The 22,619-nt window shown below is 59.1% G+C and overlaps 1 protein-coding gene across 2 annotated transcripts in view; it reads left to right on the top strand.

Annotated features, from left to right (window-relative positions):
- The window catches only part of D2HGDH (D-2-hydroxyglutarate dehydrogenase), a 26,545-nt gene extending 7,335 nt beyond the window's left edge, over nt 1-19,210 (top strand). For both annotated transcript variants that reach the window (XM_049614492.1, XM_049614493.1), the window contains exons 3-10: nt 1,055-1,112; nt 2,550-2,689; nt 3,471-3,664; nt 4,149-4,317; nt 5,748-5,891; nt 8,339-8,481; nt 11,171-11,336; nt 18,861-19,210. In XM_049614492.1, coding sequence (XP_049470449.1) covers nt 1,055-1,112; nt 2,550-2,689; nt 3,471-3,664; nt 4,149-4,317; nt 5,748-5,891; nt 8,339-8,481; nt 11,171-11,336; nt 18,861-19,120 — 1,274 coding nt within the window. In that variant the 3' untranslated portion in view covers nt 19,121-19,210. The remainder of the gene's footprint in view (nt 1-1,054; nt 1,113-2,549; nt 2,690-3,470; nt 3,665-4,148; nt 4,318-5,747; nt 5,892-8,338; nt 8,482-11,170; nt 11,337-18,860) is intronic.
- The last annotated feature ends 3,409 nt before the right edge of the window (nt 19,211-22,619 follow it).

The following is a 22,619-nucleotide window of genomic DNA, read 5'->3' as shown; positions in this document are numbered from 1 at the left end:
AAAATAAAATAAAATAAAATAAAATAAAATAAAATAAAATAAAATAAAATAAAATAAAACAAGGATAATAAATATGCAGAACTTACTTTTTCCTGGGGCTCCTGGGTGGCTCCGTCAGTTGAGCGTCCTCTTCGGGTCAGGTCGTGATCCCAGGGTTGTGGGATTGAGCCCTTCGTCTGGCTCCATGCCGAATGAGGAGCCTGCTTGGGATTCTCTCCCCCTCTGCCCCTCTCCCCCATGTGTGCCTGAGTTCCCTCAAGAAAACAAAAGAAACAAACAAAACCCAAAAAACTTACTCCTTCCTAAAAAAAAAGGGAGCAAGATAAAAACTACAGCCAGATGGTGAGGCTCCGTGAAAAGTCACCGATGGGAGGATCCCGTGTGAAGCGTGCCTCCTGCCTTTCTGAAGCCCCCTCGCCTACTTCTGTACTTTTAACAAAGCCAAAGGGGCAGAGAGGAGCTTGACCATCTTGGGGAGGCAGTGGTCAGGAACACCGACGGGCTGGCCTGGAGGGGCTCCTGCCGCCACATCTGGGCGTCAGACCAGTCGTGGCAGCAGAGGGCTGGTGTGTAAGCTGGTGCATCCAGTAAGAGCCCACGAGGCCCCATGGGTATGATCGAATAAGTATGTGAGAGGGAAGGGCAGCCCCTCTGTGGGTGGAAAGTCAGCTAATAATGGCAGGTGGAGGGATGCACGAGGGATGGATTGGGCCTCTTCTGGCAGACCGTCCCCGAGCTCGCACTGGCGGTGGAGGCGTGGGCAGCGACGGGAGACTTGGAGTCTCAAGTGTCTCCGCACAAGAGAGTTACAGTTAGGGAATCACGAGCCTGGCGGGCGCCCCTTGCCCTGGGTCCGGGCCTGGACGTGGATGCTGGGGTCTCCCCCACCCCCCTGCGGGCTGAGACGGGACCCATTTTTGACACCCCGCTCTCGTCCTTGAGGTCTGTGGGCTTGTTGGTAACGGTGCCCTGCGGGTCGCCCCCCCCAGAGGAGCGTCGCTCGGAGGGTACACTGACCTGCCCTCCGTGTGTGACGTGCTCCTTGGCGTTGCAGGGAGCAGCATGCTGCTGCTGAGGCCGCGGACGACAGAGGAGGTGTCCCACATCCTCAGGTATGGAGCCCGCCCCGGGCGGGGGCCTCACCCGCGGACTGGAGCTGACTGGGGCGGGGGGGGGGGGGGGGTTGGGGACATCCGGCGGCGGATTGGCCTTGCCGTGCAAACGGCGTTCTTTGATGGCTTTATGTCAGTAAACCGTCGTGTCTATTCTAGAACAGTTGGAAAACATAGACAACCATAAAGGAAAATACTGCAAAAGCAACCAGTGTTTTCCCTCCAGAAGTAACCGCCGATGACATTCTGTTTCATCTGCCCTGGTGTGGTTTCTGACTGTTACTGCGTTGTGTCTGTGATGTGACGCCTTCTCCCCCTGCCCCGTTTGGCCGTGTCCGCGCCTGTTTCTAGATGCTGATTATTCTCCCACGCCGGTTTTTGAGCTTGGAGTGTAATCGACGTGCAGTGTCCTGTTGGCCTGCGGGGGATGACGCCGTGTTTTGATAGTTTTACCCGTTAGCAGGTGGTCTCGTGACTACGTGTGGTCCCCATACGGTCTCTGCAGCGTTCCTGACTTCCCGTGGGTGCCTCCTTCCCGGGACCGATGCACGTTATAACCGTGACCTTGTGCCTCTGCATCCGCGCCCCCCCAGCTGGCAGCCTTCTGTCCTCCGTGGGCCTGTTTCTGTTCGTTTGGTTTTCTGGGTTCCACATGTGAGATCATACAGTGTTTGCCTTCCTGCGTCTGACTCACTTCGCGTCGTGCCCCCAGCGCTGACTCTTCCACGCCACGTCCAGTGTGTGAGGGGGTGCACCCCACGGTGCTCTGTGGCTCACTGGCCTCCCGGAGCTGCCAGAGAGCACGCAGCGGGGCCGTGCACCTTTACGCTCACGTAACCGCGGCTTCGGAATGGCCTCCGTGAGCGCACGTGGGCCCACGCACACTCACCGTCAGCCCACCGCTGGGGGCTCTCCACCTGCCAGGGCGGCCCACGTGATGTGCGTGCGTGGACTGCCTCCCGAGGGCAGGTGCGCTCCTTCTGCAAAGCCACACCCTTATGGGCCCTCCGCTTAGGCCTTTGCGGAGTTGGAGCCTGGCCGTGGATGAAGTGCCACCGTGACGTGGACGTGTGTGGAGCGTGGTGGGGTGGGGGGGAAGGAGCCTGGGGGCTGGGAACTGAGTGGCTCTTGGGGAGCAACAGGGGTGCGGCTGGCACTGGCACTTTGTTCGAAGAGGGGCGCCCTCGCGTGCCACCCTGTCTGGCATCTGGGAAAGTGCCGGCCTCGCGCTCCGTGCAGTCTGTGACAGACACGGGCCTCCTCAGACTCGTCCCACGTGGGGACCCAGGAGGCTCCCCCATCTGGGCCGCGGCCAACGAGAGAGGGTACGGAAGCAAGGTTTAGTGGCCTCACAGCCGGGTGTCGGCCTGCGTGCTGTCCTGCAGGGATGACGCTGTGCGTGACGGGGGGCCCTGATGCCCCCTGTGCATGTCTCAGGCACTGTCACGAGAGGAACCTGGCCGTGAACCCGCAGGGGGGAAACACAGGCATGGTGGGGGGCAGCGTGCCCGTCTTCGATGAGGTCATCTTGTCCACCGCCCTGATGAACCAGGTCATCAGCTTCCACGACATGTCCGGTAAGCCCACCCTGCCCGGGGTGCCTTGATTGCCGGCCTGTGGCGGGGCCCCGGGGGCCCCCGCTCTGTGCGCCCGGCCCTCTGGGTGTGTGTGTGCCCTGGGGAATCATTCAGCTGGTCACTCGGGGGCCTGTGCTGGGGGTTCGTGGTGAAGGGGAGGGCTGTGAGTCCCTGTGACCCTGGCATTTTTCTGGCCAAGATGGCCCTGTCTGCCCTTGTGGATGCGGTGCCCCGTCTGAGGCACAAGCCAGCGTGCAGACCCTTCCCGCCCAGCGGCCCCAGTGGCCCCAGTGGCCCCGTGGCTTGTCCGTCCGGCATGACACGTCTGTGGTGGGGGCCCTGGGCACAGCACCCGTCCTGCTCCCTGCCGGCAGCACCCAAAGCACAAACTGTCGTCAGGTTCGTCACGTGTCCCTGGTGGGGGTCCCCTGGGACCTCTCCTGTGGGAGAGGCAGGAGCGGCCTCCTGAAGGGCCCCCACCCCTGCACCAAGGGCAGGGCAGCCGGAGGAGGCGCGGCTCCGAGCCGTCCACCCGGCGGCCATTCCGAAGCCCTCCTGAGAACACTGCTCTCTCTTGTCCCTCCCACACGAGGGTGAGCGTACATGAGGGTTTTCTTCTCTGGTTTGGGGGGACATATGCCTTTTCCTTGCCTGGATTCTGTGGGGGGACGGCTCTCGGGTGGCTGACCCCTGTGGGCCCTCCCCCATGAGTCCTTGCTCCTGTGGGGCCGGGAGCCCCCCCCGTCCCCCCCGCCCCGAGTCAGCTCCGCCCGCCCGGCAGGGACCCTGGTGTGCCAGGCGGGCTGTGTCCTGGAGGATCTCAGCCGTCACGTGGAGGAGAGGGGCTTCGTCATGCCCCTGGACCTGGGGGCCAAGGGCAGCTGCCACATCGGGGGAAACGTGGCCACCAATGCCGGCGGCCTGCGGTTTCTGCGCTACGGCTCGCTTCACGGGACCGTCCTGGGCCTGGAAGCGGTGAGCTGGGGGGCGCCGTCCGCCGTCCTGTGTCCCCCCGGCCCTCCTGGCCGTCTCCCAGCACGGACTGTGCTCTCCTGTGAGGTCCGCGGGAGCCCTGTCCTGGCTGGGCTGCTGGGCCGCTGTGCAGGTTGTAGGGACAGCTGGGGTGGTGCAGGGTGAGGTCGAGACACGGGGGGTGGGGGTGGGCCCAATGCCCCCTCAGCTGCACCTGGCTGCGCCCCCTTCTCCGCCTCCCTCAGGGGTCTGCTGGCTTTGGGGGAATGAGTCTTTCCTTCAGCCTGATTAAGTAACGCCGGGCCCCACGTTCCCGAACCACTCCGGGGTGCGGTGGGGTGGGGGGGCCCGTGCGTGGCTCTGCTTTCTGAGGCGGCTCTGGGCTGCGGCAACACCCCCCCCCCCCCCCGCCCCACCGAGCATGGTGGTGGTGGGGGAGGGGAACCTGCTGGGACCGAGGGCCGAGCCTGCTTCTTTCGCCCGTTAGGTTCTTGCGGACGGCACGGTCCTGAACTGCCTGAGCACCCTGCGGAAGGACAACACGGGCTACGATCTGAAGCAGCTCTTCATCGGGTCCGAGGGCACGCTGGGGGTCATCACGGCTGTGTCCATCTTGTGTCCGCCCAAGCCCAGGGCTGTGAGTGTGGCTTTCCTCGGTAGGTGGGCCGGCCGCCGGGTGGACGGCTCGGAGCCGCGCCTCCTCCGGCTGCCCTGCCCTTGGTGCAGGGGTGGGGGCCCTTCGGGAGGCCGCTCCTGCCTCTCCCAGCTTCGCTCTGTTCCCAGAGGGGTCAGGACCTGGCCTTCTTGGTTCCCAGAGCAAGGTCTGGAGCGGACCCTGTCCTGTCTTGGTGCAGAGCACACTTTATTCTGTAACAAAACTGGGGCTTTGCTCGGCTCTTCCATCCGTTTGGTCCGCTGTTTAAGTAGCTTATGCTGGAAGATGCTGGGGGAGATCGTGTCATTTCTTGTGTGTTCATTACTGTGGGGGAATCAGTCACGCCTGTGGGGACGCACCGCCTGCCCTGTCGCTGCCCGTCCCCGTCGGCTCGCAGCATGCCTCCTACGTCGGGCCTTCCACCTGGGACACGCTCCTCGTGACTCGTCCTCTGTCCCCCGCTATGTCTGCAGTGCCTTCCCCCCCCCCCCCCCCCCCCGTGACGACACTGTCACTGGTCCACAAGCACGTTGGGTTTGTTTTTGTTCCTCCTGTCGAGCGTCACTGTGTGGCCTGTGGCTCGTGCTGGTGGTCACGGGGAGGCCGGCTGCCCTCCGCCACTGTGGCTTCCGGGGACTCTGGCGCTCTGTTCTGTGGTCACTTTAAAGGTCTTCTTTTTGTCTTTGGTCTTCTGTGATTTGGGGCGCGTTGTGTGTGGGTCTCGTGAGCTTCCCGCACCTGTGGCTTGATGTCTCACCAGTTCTAGAAGATTCCTGTCTTCCTGTCCCTCAGGGCTGTCACTGAACCCACGACACAACTTTCCAGTGTGTGCTCTCGCTCTGCCGTGTTTTCCACCCTTTCACACTCCTGTCACGTCTGGGCAGTCTCTTCCCGTCTGATCTCCATTTATGAGCGCTCCCGTCGCGGTACTCCATGTGCTGCCGAACCCCCGCGTGCCCTGTCGTCCCTGCCGTGGCACCTCCATGTGCTCCTTGGATGTGCAGAGCAGGCACCTGCCAGCCTCGCGCTGTGCAGGACACACTTCCCCGCCCCCCCCCAGACTCTCCCTGCCTCACCTCTGAAAGGCTGCGTGCATCCCACCCCTCCTGCCGCAGGGTCGCCTCCGGCCGCCGGCGGACGAGCTACCCGGGCCTGTGCTGGGCCTGGCTGTGTCTTGAAGCCCCAGATGAACTTCCCACGGAAAGCCGGGTGCTGGTTGTGGGAAGAGAGCTACAACGAAGCCGTTCCCAAACACTAGCCCTGCGTTCTCGTTACATCTCGGCCCCTCTGCTTCCCACCACCTTCCCGAGGCTGCCCAGCTCGCCCAGCGCCCTCCCCTGGGGCTGGGGTCGGCGTGGCCGCGGTAAGGGGGGGACGGGGTGGGTGTCGGGGGCCGTGGGCTCTGGGGCCTGAGGCTCTGACCCTTTGCAGGTTGTCCGGGCTTCTCTGAGGTCCTGCAGACCTTCACCACCTGCAAGGGGCTGCTGGGTGAGATCCTGTCCGCGTATGAGTTCATGGATGCCGAGTGCATGTGGCTGGTCACGCACCACCTTCGCCTCGCCAGCCCGGTGCAAGGTACTGACCCCAGCTGGCGGGCGGCACCCCCTCCGGGCCTTGGGTCACAGGGGAGGCTCGCAGGCCGTCAGTCCTGCCCGCAACCTGGGAAGGTGTGGCAGGAACCTGGGCAGGTCGGTGTGTCCGTGGCCCCGGCGTCGCCACAACTGGCTGAATGCAGAATTCCTTTATGCGCGTTTTATTTTTTTTTTTCCACGTTTTTTTTATTTTTATTTTTTTTTTTTATTTTTGGGACAGAGAGAGACAGAGCATGAACGGGGGAGGGGCAGAGAGAGAGGGAGACACAGAATCGGAAGCAGGCTCTCGAACTCACGGACCGCGAGATCGTGACCTGGCTGAAGTCGGACGCTTAACCGACTGCGCCACCCAGGCGCCCCGATTATGCGCGTTTTAAATGCGCCCCCAGTGCGGGTCCCGTCGGTGCTGCCGGTTGTGCCAGAGCGCCGGGGCCTTTGAGAACCCAGGTGCACTCGTCAGAAACGCTTCTCTTCGACTCAGAGGAGTATCTGTCCGTGACAGATCCCAGCCGGTTCATTCCAGACCAGCACACGGGACGCTGATACCACGTTGCAGAAAGTGTCTGTGCCTCGGAACCTGTAGATCCTGGTACTTTCACCTCTGAGATCTGCCCTAACAGATGGTGGCACTGCAAGGCTGCAGGGCTGGTTCTGGCGAGGGCCCTCGTCCTGGCTTGCAGACGGCCCGGAGCTCTGTGCTCACGTGGCCTTTCCTGGTGGTGGTGGTGGTGGGGTTCCTGGTGCCCCTCCCTCTTCTTACGAGTGGGGTCAGAGCCCCACTCTTATGACCTGAGTTAGCTTTAATTACCTCCCAAAAGGCCCCGTCTCTAAATATAGTCATGTTGGGGGTGGGTTAGGGTTTCACTGTGGGAATTTGGGGGTCACAACTTAGTTCAAAATAGTCATAAATATGGAAAGATCTTTATGCTCTAAATTTTAAAAGTCCATCAATTAACAATTTAATTTTGAGAGAGAGAGAGGGCACGCATGGAGGGACCAGGAAGCAGGGAGAGAATCCCAAGCAAGCCCCATGTTGCTAGCGCAGAGCCTGATGCAGGGCTTGAACCCACGAACCTTGAGATCATGACCTGAGCCAGAGTTGGACGCTCAACCGACTGAGCCACCGAGGGGCCCCTAAGACTCCTTTCATAATCATGTTTTACTTTTGTAATTGGAAAAGGAGCCAATAGAAATGTAAAAGCTCTCCGTGTTTTCTATGACGTGTGAGAAATTTAAGAGCAGAATGTGCATTTCAGCATGGAAAAAGCCACTCTCTGGAAAACACTGTTCTGTTTACAGTAGGACCAACTTGTCGTGTTTTCCCAGAAGGGACAATGTAGTGCTGAAGGAAAAGGCGGTTCAGTGAGTTTTTTTGTGATTTCAACAAGTGTAAAGATAAACTTACAGTAGCCTTGAAAAAACAAGCTGAACGTTTTCTTATAGTTACTAACATACCTTTTTTTAAACTTCAAAAAAGATATCTTGGGTAAACGGTACACGTTTTTCTTTTTTGAGAGAGAGAGATCATGGGTGTGTACATACAGGGAAGAGGGGCAGAGGGAGAGGGAGAGAGAGAATCTCAACCAGGCTCCGTGCTGAGTGTGGAACCTGATGTGGGGCTTGACCCCATGACTCTGGGAACATGACCTGAGTTGAAATTCAGGCTCCACTGAGCCCCCCACCCAAGTGCCCCTAGTGTGCATTTTTTGCACGAACTGCTGAGCATTGCGGGCACAGTGGGCCACGTGGGCTTGGGGGTCTCTCCTTTAGCCCGTGGCCTCCCCACCGTGTGTGGTTTTGTGGGAGGGGCCCCATCCAGGCGCCAGTGCTGAGGGTTTCGTGGTGTCATGTGGTAGTTCATGTGTTTCTGGGGAGCGTGGTCTCTCTTCCAGTGGAAGACCTGTTTTTGGTTTATTTTATTTTAGGATGATTTTTACAAGTTTATTGTTTTTAGTGATCTCTACACCCAGGGTGGATTGAGCTCAACCCCACGGTCCAGAGTCACGTGCTCCTCGACTGAGCCCCCCAGGCGCCCCATGAAAGACCTGTTTTTATTTATTTTTTAATAATTTTTTTAATGTTTGTTTTTTTGAGAGAGAGAGAGAGTGCAAGCAGGGGAGGGGCAGAGAGAGAGGGAGGCATAGAATCCCAAGCAGCTCCAGGTCCTGAGCTGTCAGCACAGAGCCTGACGTGGGGCTCGAACCCATGAGCTGTGAGATCGTGACCCAAACTGAAGTGGGACACTTACCCGACTTGCCCCCCAGGCGCCCTGAAGGACCTATTTCTAAACTGAGCAGAGGCTTCCTGCTGTGTGAGCTGCCCGCCCGATGGCCCCACGGGGCTGTCGGAGACGCTCAGCCCAGGCCCATCCTGACTGTCTGTCTGCCTGCCGGCCTCGCCTCTGCTCATCCTGCTTTCTGTGCCTTCCAGAAAGTCCCTTCTATGTTCTGGTCGAGACCTCAGGCTCCAGAGCAGGCCATGATGCTGAGAAGCTGAATGACTTCCTGGAGCAGGTGCTGAGCTCCGGCCTGGTGACGGATGGGACTGTGGCCACAGACCACCTGAAAGTCAAGGTGCGTGTGCCGCTGGCCCCTCCCTGCTTCTGTCGTGCTGAACTGGTGCAGGACGTCTGCACGGTGCCGTGTGTCCGGCTCGGGGTGTGCGCTGTCCGGATGTGGGCAGGTGTCCCTCGCTCTCTGGAAGCACACTTTTGGGTCTCTGTCTTTATCGGTCATATTCTGTGTTATTTTATTTTATATTTTAAATGTTTTATTTATTTTTGAAAGAGCACAAGTGGAGGAGGGACAGAGAGAGGAGGACAGAGGATCTGAAGCAGGCTCTGCGCTGACAGCAGCGAGGCCGATGTGGGGCTTGAACCCGTGAATCGTGAGATCATGACCTGAGCTGAGGTTGGACACTCAGCAGACTGAGCCACTCAGGTGTCCCTATCATCAGTATCTTAAACAAAAGCAGAAAGATGGGGCGCCTGGGTGGCTCAGTCGGGTTGAAAGTCCGACTTCGGCTCAGGGCACGATCTCGCGGTCCGTGAGTTCGAGCCCCGCGTCGGGCTCTGTGCCGACAGCTCGGAGCCCGGAGCCTGCTTCGGATTCTGTGTCGCCCTCTCTCTCTGCCCCTCCCCTACACCTTCTCTCTCTCTCTCTCTCTGTCTCACAAAAATAGATAAAAATTAAAAAAAAAGGCAGAAAGAGCTGCCAGGGGACGTGGGAAGGTGTGCCTAGAACTGAGGCAGTCTCGAGGGCTACACTTGCCTGGGAGAGGGCATTGAGGTTGCCACCAGAGATCATTCGGCTCTGAGGCCAAAGGAGGGAGAAGGAAGCCATGGCTGTGGGAGCCATCATCACCGTTACTGTCACTGGGGGACTGGGGTGCTGTGTGCCATCCTCCCCAGTTTGTGCAGCGTGGTCCCTGGGGCGCTGTGTGGGAGCAGCCGGCAGGAGCGGGGTGGTGGGAGGGCTGAGGCTGACCAGGGGCGGGGGCAGAGGCCGTGCGGGTGAGCGGGGCGGGTCTCAGGCCGGCCCTTGCGGTCTGCTCAGTGGGTTCCTTTCTCCGCCTTATCGCTGAGCCTTTCTCTTCAGTTATTTGTATGTTTAGCAAAGGGGTCAGACGCTGTCAGTGCCTCAGCCCCTCTCCTGACGAAGGGTCTCAGGGCACTTGACCGTCTTCCCGCCTCTATGGCCCCGTCGTCTCCACTGGGTGACGTCACCACTGAGGGAGACCCAGGCAGGGGCGTCCTGTGCTTCCCCCGCAGTGTCACGCAGCCAGCGCCAGCGCAGGAAACGTGGGCAAACCCTTCAGTCTCCGGATCGGCTCGGAGCTGTTCTCTGCCCACAGGCATAGTTGTTTCCTTTCCGGTGTTTCCACGCCCTTACTTCTTCCTGAATGCAGTGTCCGTCCGTGGTGGGAGTGCAGGCCCCGGGGGCCGTGAGAACAGAGGCTCCCACCCTGTCCTGCACACGTGGGCATTTCCGCTCCGCCGACCGAGGCTTGAGCAGCAGGAGGACAGCGGGAAAGCCAGTGCTCCCTGCTTCTGCTCAGAGCGAGTCCCGAGAGCCGGCCGCTGGGGTGGGGTCGCCGCCGCTCCTCCTGTGGGGGCAGCGGCCACGGGGCCGCCACGTGTGCCCACGCTGGTCCCTGCCCCGTCTGGACTGCTGGCTTCACAGCCGTGTTCTCAAACGGAGGAGCTGGGCAGTGCCGGCTGGGCAGGGCACGACACGGTGGGGGATGTCCCCGCAGGGGCGTTTGAGCAAAGACAGGACAGAGGCAGGAGTGGTCCTCCAGGGCCCCGAGGCAGGGTGGGCAGGGTGGGCAGGGTGGGCAGGCGGCGGGGGGGGGGAGGGCAGGTCTGTGGCCACGGAAGGGTGTGGTGGGTGTGAATGGAGGAGCCCGTGGGCAGCCGGACTGCCCTGCAGTGCTCCAGCTCGCGGTCCAGCAGCATAGCGGGCTGTGTGGGGTCATTGCCGGGTTCTGTGCGTGTGAGGCAGGTGGCGGAGGGAGCTGCTGAGGGTCGGAGGCAGAGGGATCTTGGAGTGACCCCTGACGCCGATGACAGAATTGGGGAAGCCGGGACACTGTCTGGTGGTGAGGGGTCCGGGGTGGCGAGGGGTCCACGGGAGTGAGGGGCTGTTGTTCTTCCTTTGGGGGCGGTCCTGGCACTGTGATCGTGTGAAAAAGCCAGGGCACGAGTCCTTACTTGTAGAAATTTTGCCATGACGCTTCCTGGATCCGGGGGACACGTGGAGGGCAGGACAGCGACCACCCTGCAGCCGAGCGATGGCCTGCTTGGCGCTGCCTGTCCTCTGCTCCATCGTGAGGACTTCAGGTGTCCCTGGTGACAGGTCAGCAAGCCTAGGCAGTGACCCATGGACGGATTTTTCTGGAAGGGCAGTGATGTGATGGGTCCCCCACAGCCCGCGTATCCCTGTGGCCCTGTCCCCCCCGTCTGCAGAGTCTTCCCTGTCCCAACCCTGCCCTCACTTGGCTCCTTGCCTGCCGGTAGCCCCAACCAGCTCCCACCCTGTCACCTGCAGTGTCCTCGAGCGAGCCATGGCCACGTTCTGGGGCCCCATCTGGTACTGGCTCTTGGATCAAATCCCCGTGCCTATCACCACAAGAACGCTTCCGTCACCCGGAAAGTTCCCTCATGACTGTCCCAGTCCCCCCAGGCCCCAGCGTTTTGACTGCCATCAGCATAGACACCCTTCGCGGCGGCCCTTGACTCTGCCTGTTTTCTGTCCATCCTAGGCGCTGTGGGCCCTCAGGGAGAGGATCTCGGAGGCGCTGAGCCGCGATGGCTACGTGTACAAGTACGACCTCTCCCTGCCCACCGAGAGGCTCTACGACCTTGTGACTGACCTGCGCGTGCGCCTCGGCCCGCGGGCCAAGCACGTGGTGGGCTACGGCCACCTGGGTGAGCTGCGCCGGGGTCAGCAGTGATGGGGGAACCTGGGACCTGGGAGAACCCTAATTGTCTTCATGGATCTTTGGGTATTTTGGAAAGGACCTGGTTTGTGGTTCGGAGGCAGGGCGTGTGGTGCCGGCTGGTGGCCCCCAGAGTGGGCGGTTGTGGGGGGAGGTTGTCCAGCGTCGGGGACGGTGAGAATGGCCAGGGGCTGGGGGCAGCCACCGCCCACACCCCCGTGGCGCTGTCCGCGTGGCTCAGACTCTCCCTCGTGAAGGAGAGGACCCGAGAGCATGATGACCTCGCAGTGGGGACCATTTCTTCATCAGGACGCAGATGTGTAAACCACAGGAGGGGGGGCTGCTAACTGGGACCACATCGAAGTAAACGCTCCGGTCTGTCAGACCACTGAACAGGAACGCTGGCGGGCAAAGGCACGGGGCTCGCAAACGTAGCGTTCAGGAAGGAAGCCTGGAGGAAGCCACGTCTGCGCGGTGGGCTCCCAGAGGGGGGCTGGGGGACGGGCACGGAGGGCATCTTCACCCAGGGCCGGGGGCAAGGACGTGCAGCTGGAGCCCCCGGGCCAGAGCCCGCTCCTCGAGGGCTCCTGCCACCGACGGAGATGGCGTCACGGCCAGAGGCGGAGTCGGGCCCCCACTCTGTGAGTCGAGGGGGGTGTTGGATTTGTGGAAAGCTGCTTCTGTGTCTGCGGATGCGACCCGGGCACGGTTTCCTGTGGTTGTGGGGTGGTGCACCCTAGACCCCCTCCTGCAGGGGGGCTGTGACCCGCGGGTGAGCCCGGCTCGGCCCGGCCCTCTGCACCCTGCGTGGTCCACGTGCCTCTGTTCTGCACGGGGCTCTTTCGGTGGCCTTCCGGGCCTGGCCATCCTGTAAGGTCCCTTCGCTGTGTCCGAGCTGGGCGTTGGCCTCTCCCTCTGGGCCCAGCGGGGTCTGAGTGGTTGGCGTTACCGCCTCCTTGACTGTCCCCTGGGAGCTGGCAGTGAAGTTTCAGGGCCGGAGGCGTATTGTGTTTTGGGTGGCGGGGGGCTGAGCACGGACCCGTGTCCTTACCAGCCGTGGGGCCGTCCTGGCTGAGTGCTCTTGCCAAGTTTGCTTTCTGGGAGTTTGTCCGTTTCTTGTAAATCTCAGCCCTGTTGGCACAAAGTTGTTGATCCCGCTCCTGCTCCTCTGTCGGGTCGGCCCTCGTGGGTGGCCCCGGTTTCCGTCCCGATGGGGTTTCCTCTTTGCTGCCTCCCTCTTGTTTCTCACGCTTGTCGGTCCTACCGCGTCCTCCGTTGATCCTTTCCGCTGCACCTCGTTTTCTCTTTTTTTCTGTTGTTACCTTTATTACCTCCTTCCCTTTTGCACTGAGCCTGCCCTGCGGCTCTTCTGACTGTTAGTCAAGTACTCTGCATGATTTTCAGCCTTTTTTCTTTTCTAGCATAAGTATTTAGGTTTCTCTCTGCGCACCAGTCTCGCGGACCCCAGGGGTGACTGTCTTAAGTAGTGTGTCTGTGTGTGGACCTGTCAGACTCCATGTGATGTCTGAGGGTCCGTGAGGCCAGCACCTGCTCACGCCAGCCCAGGAGCCCCGGCGTCTGTGTGCTCGGCCAGGAGGGTGCGCCAGGGAGCCAGAGTCGGGCGCTTCGTGCCACCTGCTGGGCATCTGGGCTCCCGGCTCCGCTGCTGCCTGCCGGCCCTCCTCGCCCTCTCCCGCCCTTTGGTTTCTGAGCTGCCTGCCGTCCTGACCTCGGCCAGGGAGAGGACAGGGCGGAGGGCGAGGCCGGCCCCACTCGGCTCTGAGAGCCTCCTCTGTGGACGCTGGCCAGCCTCCCTCGTACTTTCTGATTCCCGTTCTCTTTTCTCTGACCCATCAGTTAGGCAGAAATGTGTTTGTAAATTCCCAAACGTACAGGAGTTTTCTAGCTGTTGTTAAAATTTCTGACTTGTTGTTTGTTGCATAGAAGCCTGTGAGCCTGGTCACACCGTGTGTGCCCCTCGGGTAGTGGCCCGGCTTCCTGACATTTCCCGAGTCCTCGTGGAGAGCGTGTTCTCCGCGGTCAGGGGGCCAGTGTTTGTGCACACAGACCTGCTGTGTGAGCGCTGGGTCGTGCCCGGGTGCTGCGTACTGAGCGGGGGTCAGAAAGCCTCACAGCGGCCGCAGGCTCTGTGGCTCTGTGAGTGGTGAAGATGGAGGGAGGTCACATCGGTCATTCTGGTAGGTGGGCTCTTTTGTCACGACAGGCTCTTCTGGGCCCCGGAATCGCTCTGTCCTGGGAGCCTGCCTTGACTGATACTGTGCAGTGACACAGGCTTCCTTGCATTTAGTTGTTTTCCTGACACGATGTGTTTCTTCCCAGGACTTTCGACCGTTTTCCATCCTTATGGCTTAGACGTGTCTAGTAGATGGCAAGGAGTTGGGGCTTCTTTGTTACACAGTTTGCCGCTTGCTGTTTTATTTTATTTTATTTTGTTTATTATTATTATTTTTTTGTTTTTCAATGCTGAAAACCTCGTGGGTTTATTTTTATTTTTTATTTTTTAAATTTTTATTTATTTTATTATTTATTTTTTAATATAACTTATTGTCAAGTTGGCTAATATACAGTGTTTACAGGATGCTCTTGGTTTTGGGGGTTGATTCTCATGGTTCATCGCTTACATACAACACCCAGTGCTCATCCCAAGAGGTGCCTCCTCAATGCCCATCACCCACCCTCCCCTCTCTCCCACCCCCCATCCACCTTCAGTTTGTTCTCTGTATTTTAGAATCTCTTATGCTTTGCCTCCCTCCCTCTCTGTATCTATTTTTTTCCCTTCCCCTCCCCCATGGTCTTCTGTTCAGTTTCTCAAGATCCACATATGAGTGAAAACATACGATATCTGTCCTTCTCTGACTGACTTATTTCACTTAGCATGATATCTTCCAGTTCCATCCACGTTGCTGCAAATGGCCAGATTTCATTCTTTCTCATTGCCATGTAGTATTCCACTGTATATGTAAACCACAATTTCTTTATCCATTCATCAGTTGATGGACATTTAGGCTCTTTCCATAATTTGGCTATTGTTAAAGCGCTGCTATAAACATTGGGGTAAATGTGCCCCTGTGCATCAGCACTCCTGTATCCCTTGGGTAAATTCCTAGCAGTGCTATTGCTGGGTCATAGGGTAGATCTAGTTTTAAGTTTTTGAGGAACCTCCATACTGTTTTCCAGAGTGGCTGCACCAGCTTGCATTTCCACCAACAATGCAAAAGAGATCCTCTTTCTCTGCATCCTTGCCAACATCTGTTTTGCCTGAGTTGTTAATTTTAGCCACCCTGACTGGTGTGAGGTGGTATCTCAGTGTGGCTTTGATTTGTATTTCCCTGATGATGAGCGGTGTTGAACATCTCTTTATGTGTCTGTTGGCCATCTTTGGATGGCCGTCTTTGGATGGTCTGTTGGTCTTCTTTGGAGAAGTGTCTATTTAGGTCTTCTGCCCATTTCTTCACTGGATTGTTTTTCGGGTATGGAGTTTGATAAGTTCTTTATAGATTTTGGATACCTACCCTTTATCTGATATGTCATTCACAAATATCTTTTCCCATTGCATCGGTGGCCTTTTAGTTTTGTTGATTGTTTCCTTTGCTGTGCGGAAGCTTTTTATCTGGGTGAGGTCCCAGTAGATCATGTTTGCTTTTGTTTCTGTTGCCTCTGGAGACATGTTGAGTAAGAAATTGCTGCGGCAGAGGTCAAACAGGTTGTTGCCTGTTTTCTCCTCTAGGGTTTTGATAGGTCTCATCTAGACTTCAGTCCCTACTACAAAGTTGTAATCATCAAGTCAGTATGGTACTGGCACAAAAACAGACACATAGATCAACGGAACAGAATAGAGAACCCAGAATTGGACCCACAAATGTGTGGCCAACTAATCTTTGACAAAGCAGGAAAGAGTATCCAGTGAAATGAAGACAGTCTCTTCAGCAAGTGGTGCCGGGAAGATTGGACAGCGACATGCAGAAGAATGAACCTGGACCACTTTCTGACACGGGACACACAAATAAACGTTCGTTGCTTTTAAACTCGAGCATGTTGTTTACTCCATGGAGGGGAGAGAAAGCTTAGCTGTCCCCTCTGCCCTCCTACGTTCTTGGGCTGGGCCTGAACGTTAGACCATGCAGGTTCACTGGCTGTGCATCAGGCCTACGCCAGGGAGGCTCAGCGGTGAGTGGCTCAGGCGGTTAGAACCGGGGCTCATGCAGCATCGTGACAAAGGACACCGCGTCTTTAGAGAGGTCCCAGGCAAGGCAGGCGACTTTGGGCTTCTGACGGCAAAGTGCGGGGAGGTGGGTGTGCGCACCGGGCGCCGGAGGGATGGTGGGCTCGCCGCGCAGACCCCTGCGGTCCGGCTGGCCGGTCAGGGCCCACGGCCGCCCGGGGCTTGGCTCTCCTTTCCGGGGGCGGGGGCGACACCCTGGTCTGTCTGTGTCTTGCTCTCTGGCAGACGGGGAGGGCAGAGGGCTTTTCTTGGATCTGCTCGTTCTCAGTTTTCTCCGGCTCAGGGTGGCCCTTCTGCTGCCGTCACTCTCGTTGCTGGAGCCGCTGGGCTCCGGGACTCCCACTCTTACTGTGGGCCTCCCGTCCTGCGTTTCTCTTCTCTAACTTACTGCCTTCTCTTGCCTACTCTGTTTCCTCATTTGAACCTGTCCCACTTACAAATTAGGGAATCGTACGTGTGTGTCTGTCCTCCGTACCAGCCTCAGATGCCACGTGCACCCTTAGCTTATCGGAGTTTGAAGTTAATCAGTGTCATTATCCTCCTCCTTCTAAACACCGTGGAGTGGCTAATTCTATGTGTCTGTGTGGCTGGGCCGCGGCCAAACACCAGCCTCAATGTCACCGTGAAGGGGTTTTTTGGATAATGTTAATATTTAAATCAGCAGTAAGCAGAGCAGATTACTCTCCGTAATGTGGCTGGGCCCCATCTAATCAGTTGAGGGCCTTAGAGAGACTGAGGTCCCCAGAGGAGGAGCGACTTCTGCCTCCACACCACCTTCGGACCCAAGCTGCCTGCTGGCCCGCCCCGCCAGGCCCTTCAGTTGTGTGACCCGCTCCCTTCAGACCTCGCTCCCCATCTGTATGCGGGCCCACACCCTGTCAGCTCTGCTTCTCCGAGATCCCCGACTGACACGGTGCAAGGACCTTGAGACCCGTGACTTTCATTGTCATTGTCCTCTCCTGGTTCACGCACGGTTTCTTGGGGTCTATTTCAGTTTTCTTTTCTGAGAAAAGAGATGATGTTATCTCGCGTGCTCCGTGTTTGTCCGGGCTCAGCCGGCCTGCGGTCCTTCTTCAGTCTTGTGTCACAGCCTCTCCCTGAATCTCAGCTTTGAGTGTCCACTAGTGTGGGGCAGTAGGTGACAGAACATCACAGATTGTATTTGCCTGACAACGTATTGATTTTGTTGCGAAGGTCTTTTCCAGTGGACTTACGCACCCGCGTCTGGTTGACGGCTCCGTCCTGTCTGCAGGGTGAAGGCGTCCTGCCGTCTGTGACTCGCGTGTTGTTGCAAAGTCCGCTCCCCGTGAGAATGCTGCCCTCCCCCCACAAAGGGAGTCCGTTGTGTTCTCTTTCCCTTTGTCTTTGGGGTGCTTTGGGGTCACTGGTCTGTCTGGGTGAACGTTTGCACGTCCTGCCTGCAGTCTTTTGGGCTCTGGTTTTAGAAATTGCACTCCCCTTCTCTCTTCACATCTGACTCCCTGTGTCCCCCGGTCTCCTGGCTCTGACTCCTCCATGTCCCCCCCCCCCATGTCCCCCGGTGTCCCCAGGGCTGCAGCCTGTGGTCCCCGTGTCTCTCCTGCTGTTCCCGGCTCTGAATCCCCCGTGTCCCCCAGTCTCCCGGCCCTGTCTGCCCCGTGTCCCCCCAGGTCCCTTGCTGTCCCCGGCTTTGACCGGCGCTGCATCAAGCTCCCATGTTTGATTCACGTTCTCATTAATCTCTTGCCGTGAGTCATGTGCCTTGAAGCCATTCATTGACTGTTATGTTTCAGTGATTTGTGGTTTCTGTTTCTAGAAAATTGACTTAGATATTTAAGAACTTTGCCTGGTCAGTGTTTTATACTCTTTATCTCTTTTTATCTCTTTATACTTTTTTATCTCTTACTCTTAACATATGACACGTTTGTGTTCAGTTTCCGGAAGTTACAGGGTCAGAAGTCTGTGCCTTGGACTCTGCTGGCTCCTGCTCATGGTGGTTGCTTTCCTTGTGTGCAGGTCATTTTTGTTGTGGGCTCCTGTATTTAGGGCTTTGTGGGAATTATTTGGGTGACTTCCTTGTGCAGGGAGAAGGAGTGGGGGTGGGGACCCGGGTCCCCGAGCTGGAACCTCTTTAATCTTCGCGTTCTTAGCTCAAGGTCCGCGGGAGCACTGAGGTGGTGTGAATTCTGGCTGTGGCCGAGCATACCCGGGCAGTGTGCGTGGACCAGCTTTCCCGGGCAGCTCCCTGGTGGGGCTCTGGTGCCTTTGCCCTGAGTGCGTCCGTGGGACCGCTTTGGTGGAGAGGGTACCTGCTCTGCTCCCTACCCCTGACAGACCCGGAGGGAGGGAGGTGGGGTGTGAGAAGCTCTGGGTCATCCGTCCGAGGCCTCAGCCCTGCCCCCTGTGCCCCCTGTGCTGCCTGGGGTTTGCCGCTCTAGCCTCTAGGGGCCCCTCCTGCTGGCGCCCCGGCTCCCTGCGTCTCAGGGTGGGCGGCAACCCTCCCTGGGCCCTACGCACCGTCTGCTCTGCTCGGCCCTTTCCACCTTCCTGACCTCCGAGTCTGGGACGGGGGCCTCCTGTCTGCGCATCTGCGGTGGCTCCCATGCTGGCTTTGCATGGCGGTCACACCAGCAAATGAACGTTTACCTCCTGGGTGAGGGCCTCATGGCGGGCAAGTCCGCCTCCCTCCTGCCTCTGGGCGCTGGCGACTGCTCTGTGTTGTCCCTTTCCTCCCCTCAGCCCCACAGAGGTGGGCGCACCAGGCTCTCCTCTGGCCAGACTGCAGCCCCCTCTCCTGCCCCCATTGTCTCGGGTTAATCCTGTGTCTCGTCGTTGCTTTGGGACCCCCGAGGGGGGTGCGTGTGGGCAGAGGGAGAGCCAGGGCACATCTGGATGTCTCAGTGAGGCCAGAGAGTGCCGGGCCCCAGCAGACCTGAGGGGGAGGCTGGGAGCCAGGACTTTGTGGCGGGCGTTGGCTGGGCGGGGATGGGGCTTTCCTGGTACCGTGGGAGAGGTGGGTCTGGGGACCACCACGGGTGCTCTCACCAGCTGGACGGGTGGTCAGTGACTCTTGACTGGGAGCCCTCAGAGAGGGCCACGAGGACAGAGGGGAGGACTCGGAGAGACCTCCCAGAAGACAGGAGCGGTCACCAGCAGGCCACTTCTGTCACTGCAGGTCAGTGGCCAGTGGTGTGAGGGCAGGAAGCAGGCGTGAGGGCAGGGGCAGGACTGGGGGTACCGACGAAGGGGTCTCAGCTTGCCCTGCCTGACCCAGCGCCCCTGTCCTTGCAGGGGATGGGAACCTGCACCTCAACGTGACGTCAGAGGCCTTCAGCCCTTCGGTGCTGGGCACCCTGGAGCCCTATGTGTACGAGTGGACGGCCGAGCAGCGGGGCAGCGTCAGCGCAGAGCACGGCCTGGGCTTCAAGAAGAGGGGCGTCCTCGGCTACAGCAAGCCGCCCGAGGCCCTGCGGCTCATGCAGCAGCTCAAGGCCCTCTTGGACCCCAAGGGCATCCTGAACCCCTACAAGACGCTACCTGCCCAGGCCTGATAGGGCCTGCCGGGGCCAGTGGGAGACATGGGAGGGGCCTTGGTCCTGTCCTGGTCTTGCTGTCCTGGTCACAGTGGGCCTGCAGGGCTGGCTGGGGGCGTGGTGGGGGCGGGGTGGGGGCGGGTCCCTCCCGGCTGTGCTGCTCAGCCTCTGTGCGGGCGCCCTCCAGCCCTCTGCAGGTTGGGAGGCGGCCTCCTGCTGCACGTGCCGGGCAGGCCGGTGGGCGAGCAGTTCTGCCCACTCCGGAGACCGGCTGCAGCCGTGGGAGGGGACGTGGGTGGTCCTGTCCCCCATGTGGCGTGAGCCCCCGGCAGAGGTGATGAGTTCTGTGTGGGGTCCGTCCTGGGTCACCAGGGTCACCTTTGAGCCAGAGTGACAGGGACAGTCTCCGCCCTGGAAGGCATCATTCCTCCATTTTCTGGAAGGTCTGTGCATTGGCAAGACCATTGTCAGAGGTCAGCCATTAGTTTTTCGTCTCGGTGGTTTGCTGTGATGTGTCTGGTCTTCTGCATCAAAGGTCAGTGAGACCAGGGGCCAGGCCCGGGCACATTGCTTCCGCGGCCCTGGCCTGCTAGTTGCTGTTGCCCTGGGGCCTCCTGGGGCTGTGGAGGTCTGAGGTTGGGTATGTTTTCGCTTTCTGGCCGTCATGAACTTCCAGTAAAAATGGGAATTAATCACGACACTCTCCTTGTTTCTTTTACTGGAAAATAATCTCATAAAGGCTGCGGTGAGGTGCCTCTGTGTGCCCTGTTCCCTAAGTGCTGGAACATGAGGGCCGACAGAGTGACCCCAGGCCTGACCCCTTCCCCTGTCCTCATCGCTCCGAGTAACCTAAAACCCCGCCTCCTGGGCCCATGGGTTTGGCCTCACGTGGGTTTCCTAAGTAATCAGTTCATGTTAGTGACATACAGTGAGGGCTTTGTGGCTCCAAAATGACTTTCAGGGATAGTCGTATGACTAAGAGGGTTCACTGTGAGAATTAAAATAATGCACGAAAGGGGCGCCTGGGTGGCTCAGTCGGTTGGGTGTCCGACTTCGACTCAGGTCATGATCTCACAGTCCATGAGTTCGAGCCCCGTGTCGGGCTCTGTGCTGACAGCTCAGAGCCTGGAGCCTGCTTCGGATTCTGTGTCTCCCTCTCTCTCTGCTCCTCCCCTGTTCATGCTCTCTCTCTGTCTCAAAAGTAAATAAAAACACTTAAAAAAAATTAAAAAAAGAATGCACGAAATATGAAAAGGCTTAAGATTTTAGGTGTTTTCTGCTAGTGTAGGGGTGGGGCTTTGAGAAGTGGCCCAATGACTGGGGGTCATAGGGAGCAGGTGGCAGGAGGAACCTCCCTGTCCCTGAGGATGAGCCGGCCCTCAGATGTCAGAATGGGAAGTGGTGCACCTTTGGCCCCGTGGTTCACTCGTGGGGCCCGCCCTGCACCATTCACAATCCACAGACAGGCCTCTGCACACACGGTGCGCACATGCATACATGTGGGCACACACATACACAGGCACCCACCTCCTGGTGGGTGGCCCACCTCCTCTGTCCCCAACTGCTCCCGCCTGCTCTCTGCCAGGATTGATTGGCTTATGTATTTATTTTTTATTTAAGTTTATTTTTGAGAAAGCAGGGGAGAGGCAGAGAGGGAGGGAGAGAATCCCAGGCAGGCTCCCCACTCTCAGTTTAGAGCCTATGTGGGGCTTGAACCCACGAACCACGAGACCATGACCTGAACCGAAACCAGGGGTCAGACATTTAACTGACTGAGCCCCCCAGGCGCCCCACCTGCCAGGATTTAAGACGAGAGTTCCTTTCCGCACCGGTGGCCTCGCCTGGGTTCTGGTGCCTGACCGGGCCTGGCGCCCTGGGCCACTCCAACTGTCGAGTTACCCCTCCTGCCCTGCCAGCCCCAAGAGCCAGCCCTGACCCCGTGGCCGTGGCTGCCGTCCCATGCCCCTGGCTGGGTGCCCACGGGCAGCCGAGGCTTCCACCGCACAGGACAGATCCCATGGGTGCTTGACGGCCTGACGGAGCTGGCCCTGCTCTGTCCCTGCTCTGTCCCCACCCGTCCGGGGTGAGCTGGTAGACCTGCTCAGGTCATGGTCTCACAGTTCTTGGGCTCAGCCTCCGACCCTCTGCAGCCAGGTGTGCAGCTGGCACGTTTCTCCCTGTTTCTGGGCTGGAGGCTGGGGCTGCTTTGCCTGGCAGCCTGGGTCGGGGAGGTGGCAGGGACCGGGCTGCGGGAGAGAGGCCTGTGCTAGGCATTTCCTGCCCATGTTACCCAGTGGCGGTGGGCACGACGAGCATGAGGCCTGGTGCCCGCCGGCCGCCAGGCACCTGCTCTGGGAGCTCAGAGAGCAGGTACGGGACACTCAATGCTGTTCACCTCTCGACTGTCTGACAGTAGGGGCTGGCGTGTCTCACGGACGCCCCCTCCAGCTTTCCTCTGTGTTGTCTTAAGGCTGATGGTGTCTTAGAGTCCGCGGAACACAACACAGCCTGCAAAGCGGGACGTGGGACAGGGGGCTTGCTGGTGCAAACCCGTGTTTATGGTGGTAAATGTGTGCTCCACCAGACGGGTTCCTGAATCTTCGCACACCCAGCAGGGACGTGACGAAGCCCTGTCCCGCCTGGGTGGATGACATGTGTCTCAAGGTGACAAGGACCTGTGCTGTCTGGACAGGACCCCGGCCCCCAGGGGAGCCGGTCACGTGCCTTCACGCCTGCGGGTAGCAACCTCTCCGGCGGCCACCGTGAAGACCGGTGGGGCGCACAGCAGGGCGCGGTGGGTTCCACGCTGTCCTGCCCCGCGTGGCGATGTGGTCACACTAAACATTATGTGAAAAGAGGCAGGAGGCCGGGCTGTCGGGAGTGTCAGCAGCACAAAGTCTGTCTGCAGACAGGACGGCTCCTCCTGGGACGGGGCCACAGCAGGTGGGGCTCCTGCTGAGGATAATCTCCCAGCATGCCTGGGGTGGTGAGGGGTGGCTTTTGTATTTGGATTAGGAAAAGCTGTGCTTTTCACCTCAAAACCTCTACACTGGTGCAACGAGAGAAGTGGTTATTCAAGAGGGACCAGGACCTCTCACTGCTCATGGCTGATGGCCACCAAGGGCCCCCCGTTTGGAGGGGCCCCAGGGAGCGGCAGGAAGGGCCTGAGCTGCTGGGTGAGGGAGGGAGGGAGTGGGCCTGGGGGTCTCCACCCAGGGAGCTGCTTGTCAGAATGGTGGGGAGCCAGGGGGCTGCCTGCCCCTCAACCCCAGGGACGTGGCTGGGGCCTGGGCAGCCTTCCCCAGGCCTGCTGGGAGCAGAGCCCTCCTCGGGGAGAGCTGGCTTCCTGACTGTGGACCCCAGGGGCTCAGATGAAGAGTCTGGGGGCCATGTGGCCCGCAGGTCCCCACGTGTCTGTCAGGATGCTCACCCTGTGCAGAGGAGGAGGTGACAGGCTGTTGCACAATATGCCTGGCCTCTGACCTCAACCCTCTGACGAGACAGTGCTTACCCTGGA

This window comes from Panthera uncia (assembly GCF_023721935.1).
Source record: "Panthera uncia isolate 11264 chromosome C1 unlocalized genomic scaffold, Puncia_PCG_1.0 HiC_scaffold_3, whole genome shotgun sequence".
Classification (NCBI taxonomy): domain Eukaryota; kingdom Metazoa; phylum Chordata; class Mammalia; order Carnivora; family Felidae; genus Panthera; species Panthera uncia.
The sequence above is the reverse complement of the archived record's forward strand: the minus strand, read 5'-3'. Positions and strand labels throughout refer to the sequence as shown.